This window comes from Panthera pardus, unplaced genomic scaffold, assembly GCF_024362965.1.
Source record: "Panthera pardus isolate Hobbes unplaced genomic scaffold, ASM2436296v1 HiC_scaffold_20, whole genome shotgun sequence".
NCBI lineage: Eukaryota > Metazoa > Chordata > Mammalia > Carnivora > Felidae > Panthera > Panthera pardus.
In genome coordinates this window covers 57167436-57176135 of record NW_026526766.1, presented here as the reverse complement: position 1 = coordinate 57176135, position 8700 = coordinate 57167436, and the positions used below count along the sequence as shown (strand labels likewise).

Sequence of the window (8700 nt, the reverse complement as noted above, 5' to 3'; positions counted from 1 at the left end):
TACAGGGTACCTACCTAACCTTAAGTCCCACCACCCCCTAAACCTACCTTCCACTCTCCGAGCACACAGGCCTCTGGGCAGACCTTATGTCTGGGGTCTGGCCATTTCCACCTTCCTACCTGATATGAAGTCTCCTTTCATCTACAGGTTCTGGCTCGCCAAGGCCTACACTGGCGCTGTGATCCTCCAGCACTCCAGTCCACCGCGCTCACTCCACAGCCCCACACTCCTCCCCTCCCCAGACAGTCTCACCCGCTTGCTGTTTTGCCCAGGGCCCCTTTCCCTTCCCACACGAGCTCTCTGGGGCCTTCTCCCTGCCCCAAGATTCTCCCAAGGGAGGCTCCCTGCCTGCCTCCATTCAGTCACGGGCTCTGTATTCAGTGTCTATTAGGGGTTTCGCGCCTGGGGTGAAACCAGGACCTCGACCCCACAGGACCCTTCCTCCCTTAACTCTCTCCCCAGCGCTACGGTAACCCTGCAGAGGTTCCCCCCACCACCACCCTCAGGGGCTCCGGCCACCCAAATCTCCCCTCTGCGGTCCCTCCTATCCGGCAGCGGGCAGCGGGGGTCGGCGGTGACTCACCGGAGGGCCGGCGGCCGGGGGGCCGGAATGCGCTCACTTCCTCGCCTCGCGCACCTGCCTGCTGGGCACTGCTGGAGCGCCGCCCGGCCGGGCCTCCGGCGGATGTTTTTTCTGTCCCCGCGCGCGCGCGCGCGCGCGCCAATCACCCCCTACTGGCCGCGCCCCCCCCCCCCTCCCCGCAACTGGCATTCCCAACGGCCGCGGCCCCAGGAATCAGAGTTGGGCCCTAACCACTGACCTCTTCTACACATAAGCATACACACAGCAACCACAAGCGTGGCCTCGGGGCCCAAGCAGCTATAGAGACGCACACAAGAACGTGCACACCAACAGGAATGCAAGTGGATTCAACCAACACCTCCCCGACACGCCCCCCTCCCCCAAATTCTGTGAGAAGGATCCCGACTCAGCCCCAGGCTTTCTTTCTAGAAAGAAGCCCCCTACTCCTGCCCATATGCCTACCTCATCTTCATTATAGGCGGCCCCCACTTCTGTCCCCATTACCTCACACACACACCAATCCCTACTGGGCCCCCTTTGCCTGCCGGCATCATCACCACCTTTAAGCTTCCTAGCTCCCCAGTCGTGTCTGCCCCCTACTGGGTCGGCTCCAGGTTGCAGGAGCAAAAGGCTTTCTGTGCCCCAGATTTCCAGGGTATCAGCAGGCCCCCCTTCCCCAGAAAGGTAGCAGCAGAGCTACTGACCACTGACAAGATTTCTGGGCCCTTGTGCTAGAAAGGACTCCTAATCCACCTGCTCCAGCCAAGAGAGCAGTCCAGGGTCATGTTTCCCAGACACCAGCCTGCATCAAGGCATCCAGCCTCAACCATGAATTTTCTTTTTTCTCTTGGCACTCCTCTGAAATAGAAAAGGTATCAGACCTGACTAGGGTGAACATGTGGTACATATAGTTGGCATCTCCATCCACTTAAGCCATTTACTTGGAAGAGGACAGATAGGGAATCTGAGGTGGACAGACGAAGTTGTTTCTGAATGAAGAGGAGAGAGGCAGGGTGGCCCTCTAAAAAGGTCAGCCAGAAGTAGTTGTATCCGATCCACTGGGTGGCAGGGAATGAGACTCTTGCAGTAAAATGGACTGGAGACTTAGAAGGAAAAACAGAAGGTCAAAGTGGCCCTCCAGACAGGAAAGGAACAGCTAGAAAAAGGTCTTTGGAGTGTGGCAAAGTGAAAGAAAGGTGTCATTAGTACCAAAGAGATGGCTGGCATTAGAGTGGTCAAATAGGAGAACTTGAGAGTTCACATGAGCGGGGATGGGAAGAAATGGATCAAAATCCTAATGAGAAAAGCAGGGGTCCCAATGTTACCTGGAAGGATGAGAAAGTGACACCTTCTCCCAGGGCAGAAGTGAGGGTACTGACTGACCTAGGAAAAGTGGGTTTACCCCCAACACTTTTTTCTCAAACCAGAGGTAGTAAGGGTGACATGGAGCACGAATGCACAAAGGGCAGAAGTCTGTGATAGGAGATAGCAGCCCCCGACAGAAGTCCTCAGCTGTGCAGAGCTGCTCAATACCATTCAAACAAAGGAATGTCTCCCCATTTTATCTGAGCTTTCGCACCAACCACAGCAGCTACCATTTCCTGAGGCTCATGTGCCAGGGACAGTGCTAAAAGCATTACCCGCATCATCTCATTTAAAGCCTCACAACAACCCTGAGTTAGCATTACTATCCCAATTTAAAGATAAGGAAAAGGGCCTAGAGAGTTGAAGTAGCTTGCCCAAGGTCACACAGCTCTTAAGTGGAATCAGGATCTGAATCCAAGTAGTCTGACTCTATAACCTACAGTCTTAATCACCCATCTTGGGGTTCTCCAGAGCCTGCAGGAAACCCAAAAGAGGACATCGAGGACTCCTCAATTCTCGTTCTTAGAGGAAACAGGGGCACCTCTGTGAAACCGGAGTGACTCATACCAGTAGAGTATTTAGAGATGTCCCTCTTTAAAAGAACTGTCCCCAGATAAGGGAAGATCTTGCATGTGCCGTACGTTTGGGGGTACCGAGCAATGGAAAGCGCATCCCCGGTAGGCTTGTGCAAAAGAGACACCCACCTCCTCATCTCGGAGGAGCACCCACATCTCTAGCATACTTCAGGGAGACTCTGCCCTAGGGTCTGAGAGAAACATTCTCCACTCCAGGTGTCGGTTCGCTCTCCCGGAGCCTCTGGCTGTCGCACCCTACTGCAGCTCCTGGGTTTGGCTGGAGCGCAGGATTAGCCATCCCCAGGAAATGCCTCCCTCCGGTCCAGGCAAGGATCCCAGCACACACACCCCTGGTGTGTATGTGTGTGTTGGGGGTGGGGGGGAATGCTTCCTCCTCTCCAGGTCAGGGAAGAGATGTGGGGACCACCTGGGGGCCCTTACCCCTCCCACCTCCTTGCTGGGGAAGTGCCCAGTCAGTGCCCCTTCCATGGCCACCTCCCTCCCCCTCGCTGTGCCGGGGCATGAATCAGCTCTCACAGCTTGTTAAAGCTAGACCTCTTGTTTTCATGCCCTCACCTCAGGAAACAGAGTTACAGCTTTTCCAGCTCTGCTCAGCAGGGGGCCAGGGTCCTCACTTTATAAACATCCCAAGCCTGTGAGAGCAGAGGGCAAGGAGATGGTGTGAGACAGGAGCCCAGGGGAGAAAGACAGAAACTAAGACTCAAGGAGAAAAACAAAGAAAAGCCAAAGAGACAAGACCAGAGTAGTCTGAACAGAGGCCAAGAAGGGATCGAGAGGGCTGTGCTGCAGGAATGACCCTAATGATGCTCTGGTCTGGACAGGCGAAGGGAGTCCTGGGAAGCTGGGGGATCATCTGCTTGGTGATATCTCTGCTCCTCCAGCAGCCAGGAGTCCACAGCAAGTGCTACTTTCAAGCTCAAGGTAAAGCTGGGGGAGGTATTTGGAAAGGCCGAGGACAGAGGGAGTTGGGATGAGGGGGGCTTAGAGATGATCTTCTGTCAGAAAACCCAGACTCCCTCCAGCTCGGAAATTGGAGAGACTAAATATGGAGGTGATGTGTACTTACTTTCTCCCACTGCAGACCACAAGTGATTTTTGTCTGCCACTACCACTCCCACACACACTAACATCTCCTGTTCTTCCCTAGCCCCCTGCCACTATGAAGGGAAATATTTTACCCTGGGTGAGTCTTGGCTCCGCAAGGACTGTTTCCATTGTACCTGTCTGCATCCCGTCGGTGTGGGCTGCTGTGACACGTGAGTGACCACAGACTGCCAGGGTATAACCAGACTGTTGTGGTGGGAAAATGAACAGAATAGAGGTATGAGGCTGGCTGAACCTGAAGGTGCTAACAAGAGTGAGAGAAAGAGAGAAGCCTGCAGGCTACGAAGTGAGGGATGTAGGGGACGGTCTGGAGGGAAAATATTTCTGCTATGAAACGAAAAAATCCATATATGGCAGGCCAGGGCTTAGACACAGGGAACAAGAGGGCACTAAAGACATGGGAAGAATGCTGGCAGAGAAGGAAAGTAGGGCAGGGATAAAGGGGGCCTTCACCATGCTGACTCCTTTCCCATGCTTTGCTTCCCCAGGTCTCAGCATCCCATCGACTTCCCCGCGGGATGTGAGGTACGTCAGGAGGCAGGAACCTGTCAATTCTCCCTGGTGCAAAAATCTGACCCTCGGCTGCCCTGCAAAGGGGGAGGGCCTGACCCCGAATGGGGCTCAGCCAACACCCCTGCCCCTGGGGCCCCTGCTCCCCACTCCAACTAAACTCAACCGATCACCCTTCCGCTAACTGCCCACTGCTGCTGCCACTTCCAGGGAAACCACTAGCAGCTGCCAATTTATTCTGAATAAATAAATTAATGCTACAGCTAAAAGCCTGCCTCTCATTGTCCATGCCACTGGAGCCAGGTGGGGAAAATGGGCCCTACTATAGAGTCCAGGTGCTGAGTTCTCAGTATCCTGAAGAAAGATAGCGTCGTGGTGAGTCAGTTTCAGATGGTTATGGTGCTGGTGCTGGGGCCTGGGGCTGCATATGAGGCCAGGGTAGGGCTTGTGGGCAGCACCTTGATTGGAAGGTCCCAGCTGAAGGTGTCTACGGGCACTTGCTCAGGCCCTGTCCAGGTGACAGGCTCAGGCTGTTCCAAGGGAGGTAGGAGCACCAAACCTGGTTCTCGCGATGTTACAAATTCAAAATGCAATCTCCACTTCAGGGACACTGTGGGAAAAAACAGACAAAGGTGGGGAGGCATTAGAAGGCAGGAGTAAAAACCAACGCAGGATATGGTTAGCAAATGGAGGGAAAAAAAGTGGTATTCAGGAAGAAGAGAAGAAGTCACAGGGCTAGGATCAGGGATTTCTCTAAAGAAATCCAGTGTTAACCAGAAACATGTCAACAGGATAGCAAGGTCAAGCATCTAATAATCTAAGTGTGGAACAGTCAAGACTTGGTAGATTAAAGTAAACACGCTGGGGAATCAGAGATCAGTGCATCATAGGGTCTCAGTGGGTAGGGGTAGTGAAGGACATCTGTAAAGCTCTTAAGAATTTAGAAGTTAGTGCATCTAGGAAACAGACTGAATGTCTGAGAAAGTGTTACATGTCGGAGGCTGGGTGTGGGTATGTCCAGGAGTTTGTTAGGAATCAGAACCCATTACACTCTACCTAAATACAGCATTTTACTCCCCCCCCCCCCCCGCCGATGATGGTCTGGGTCTCACCAATGGCTGTGCAGAAGCCTGGGGTGGAGCTGAGAGGGATGGGGAGGGAGAAGCTGGTTCTGGTTGTATGTAGGCAGGACTCCTGGTGCCGGGCATGAGTCACATGAGAGACAGAGGGGATACCCCCTGTCCTGCGGCGCCTCTGGTATTCAGGCTGTACACGTTCCTCAGTCTGTAAACTTACTGAAAACTGGGAGCAAGAAGAGAAGTGGTTGCTAGCAGGCACTTGAAAACAAGGACTCTAGGTGAGAAGCTTGAGCCCAATCTCAAGCTATTTTACCAAAAGGACCCTGGGTGACCACACTATTCACTTCTACATACCACCCCTCTTAATGTAGGCCCTTCCTCCTTCCTCCCTAGCCCTCCAGGCCCAGCACCCCAAAATCCCCTTTCCTTCTCACCTGCAAACAAGCTACAGTTCCTTCCCCTAAGTTTAAGGTCCCCACCACATCCTCGCCGAGTCTGTATACAGATTTGAAGATGCCAAATGTCCCAACTTTTCCTCGGCCATCACTGATATTGTATAGATCTGGGAAGAATGGGACACTATGAGCCTGGAGTCCACACTGGGGAGTACCAAGGGCTGGGAGTCGGAGGCCAAGGTGGGGTTTTTCTTTATAATGTGGGATGAGTATCAGTGAATCCTCAAGAAGCATATGGCAATTAGGAAAATCTGTCAGAGACAGTAATAATATGGGGGTATGGGGGAGGACAATTGTGAAAGGATTCTCACGGAGGCTGCGGCAGGATGTGGCAGCCATGAGACGCTCCCCAGCCAGCTCTGCTAGCCATGAATCCTTCTTCCCACCTTCATCCTCCTCCAAGAATGGACTAGATGGGGCTACAGCCTCATCCTGGGGAAACCGGATATCTTGAAGGCCTACAGAGAGAAGAGATGGAAAGGTAGTGCTAGGAGGGAATAGACAGTAGAGGTTAGGGTTTCAGACTCCAACCTGTGATGGCTGAAGGTAAGGGGAGCCACATCCCAGGTACACATTTCAACCTAGTCTCCAGAAACCGCCCCCCACCCCCCAACTTGCACCTTTACTAAGACCAGGAAGCTTCCCTCCAGCCCCCCTCGCAGGCCCTCTACAGATCATTTCTGCTTTGGTGAGGCTCTTCCCCAGCCCTTCCCTCCGGGAATCCTTACTTACCTGTCAACACAAGAACCCTCAGAGGGACCCTGAGTAAAGTGATGGGTGAGTTGACACGCTGGCAGCCAATGGTCAGTTTGTAGACATACTTGACTGACTGACCCCGAAAGGAGGGTGGTCCCTCTATGGGCAGCACTTCACTGTAGGAGTCTGGTTGGGAAGTAGTAGTCAGGCCAGCCAGAGGCAACCAGAGAAGTCCTCCCTCCAGGAGCCTTAGAAGGCAATCCAGGGGTGGGAAAGAGATAGGCACTCACATGATTTGGACTCTCCAGGATCTAGCCTCAGATCACAGAAAAGGATTTTTGGTGGAGTGGAAAGGATACACTGACCCCTCTCACCTGAAAGAGATAAGAAAGACTGCAATTTAATGACCCACTGTCTAGGGGCGCCTGGGTGGCTCAGTCGGTTAAGCATCCGACTTCGGCTCAGGTCATGATCTCGCGGTCCGTGAGTTTGAGCCCCGCGTCGGGCTGTGTGCTGACCGCTCAGAGCCTGGAGCCTGTTTCAGATTCTGTGTCTCCCTCTCTCTCTGACCCTCCCCTGCTCATGCTCTGTCTCTCTGTCTCAAAAATAAACAAACGTTAAAAAAAAAAAATTAAAAAAAAATGACCCACTGTCTAGTACTAGGTGAAACTAGCACAGCAAGTGGGGGCAGCCCAAAGCAAGCTACCCTTATTTTCTTGTTGTAAGACAGAAACAGTCATATACCCCCAAAACAACAATTACATTCCCCAACATCCCCAATATGACAGAAACTTTAAGGATCCACTAGAACAACTTAACAAATTCACTCTCAGGTGACAATGACTCCACCCCCTTCCAAAGGCAAATGCCCATCTTTAACCTCGGTGTGGTAGAAAGACAGTCTGGCTCTCAGGCTGGACGTCTGGCTGACTGGCGTCAGGGGGAGGTAGTGCTACTCGACTCTCACTGGCATGGAACTGGCAGTGGATTTGGGCACTGGCCCAGGCCAAAGCCTCACTATGGGAAGAAGAAAATAAAGCATCAGAGGGGAGCTCCTGACCTCACAAATGCTCTCCCAAACTCCCCCCACCCCCCCACACCATCTGAGGAGACCAACATTGTGAAGTGGCTGTCTGTCTTAGGGATCGGGGAATCCTGAACCTCAAAGAGAATCCATTAAAAAGAAGTATACTGTGGGTAAAATGGAAATGGGGAAGGGGGGAAGGGAGGGTGGAGGGCTCTGTCAACCACACGTTCAGTTCAACAGCCCTTTCCTAAAATGAGAGCGCAATGAGCAAGAAGGTGGTGGTGTGCTACAGGACAATCTGAGCTCTGGCTTAGCACCATAGAAACCAGGCTTCCTCCCAGAAGAACCACCTCCTTCAGTATGTGCATCCCCACCTGGATGCAGAAGTGGCCGTGGGGGGTAGGGGGTTGGTGACTGTCACCACACACTCCAGCGCCTCCCCCGCCAGAAACACAGGACCTCGGCTCAGCTCTGCTACCACTTCAATCATGGCAGCTCCGGAATCAGATCTAAAAGGAAACAAGGGGGGTCAGAGGTCAGTACCATGGCAGGGAGGGGCGTCTGCAGAGAACCTTGGGGCCAGGACAGAGGAGAACAGCGGCCACCAGCACGGTGTCTAAGTGAAGCGCCTGGCTTTGGGGTGCGGGAAAGTGGATGGCAAGTACGGGTGGCAGCTGACCCAGTAGGGGGAGGACGTCTCTCTGGGTTCCAGACCCCCGCCCCTCTCAGTACCGAGTTAGTCCCCCTACCTCCCGAACCCCCAAACCAGCCTCCCCAACCTCCCTCCAGGCTCCAGGTCCCAGCCCAACGCCACGACCGCCCGTCACCTCGTGCCTTTAGCCCGGGCACCTCACACGGTCGAATACCGGGTCTCGGCACACCGAGGCCCTCACCTGCCCGCCTCTCCACGACCGGGCCAAGTGCGTGGCGGCGTCCGCGGCAGAGGCGGGACTTCCCTTCAGCCCCCCTTCCCCACCGAGCGCCTTCCGACCGGAAACGCCCGGCTGATCGGACCGGAAGGGGCTCGGGTTGTCCCGCCGCCTTGGGTCACCTTCCCACAGGCTGGCACCCGGGCGCAGGCGCTGTCCCAGACGCCAACCGGCGGGACCCGGCGCCCTACCCAGGGCGGGGTGGGGCCTGGCGCCACGGCCCGGAGACGGGGCTCAGGCGGCCGCAAGCTCCCAGGCCGGTCCCGGGGGCGGTTCCTTGCGGGCTGGCCCCCGGGGCTCCTCCCCTTTCCGCGGGCTCAGTCGCCCTTTGGCTGGGCAAACTAATCACCGCGGCC

At 54.5% G+C, this 8700-nt stretch overlaps 2 protein-coding genes across 3 annotated transcripts; one reads left to right on the top strand and one right to left on the bottom strand.

Moving 5' to 3' along the window:
* Positions 1-1506: 1506 nt before the first annotated feature.
* On the top strand, positions 1507-4427 carry MSMP (microseminoprotein, prostate associated). Its single transcript, XM_019454574.2, has 3 exons — positions 1507-3465; positions 3692-3800; positions 4137-4427. Exons 1-3 carry the CDS (start codon positions 3336-3338, stop codon positions 4315-4317), a joined length of 420 nt encoding a protein of 139 aa, XP_019310119.1. The 5' UTR covers positions 1507-3335; the 3' UTR covers positions 4318-4427.
* RGP1 (RGP1 homolog, RAB6A GEF complex partner 1) lies at positions 4363-8699 on the bottom strand. 2 transcript variants are annotated; one of them, XM_019454558.2, is made up of 9 exons: positions 8309-8699; positions 7790-7924; positions 7269-7405; positions 6679-6762; positions 6425-6574; positions 6004-6150; positions 5672-5799; positions 5271-5460; positions 4363-4768 (listed from the first exon to the last, which is right to left on the bottom strand). In XM_019454558.2, the coding sequence occupies exons 2-9, from the start codon at positions 7903-7905 to the stop codon at positions 4545-4547; spliced, it is 1176 nt and encodes a 391-aa protein (XP_019310103.1). In that variant the 5' UTR covers positions 7906-7924; positions 8309-8699; the 3' UTR covers positions 4363-4544. The 2 variants fall into 2 exon arrangements, with proteins under 2 accessions (XP_019310103.1, XP_019310104.1); XM_019454559.2 differs by having other exon boundaries at positions 8243-8366.
* Between the last annotated feature and the right edge of the window lies 1 nt (position 8700).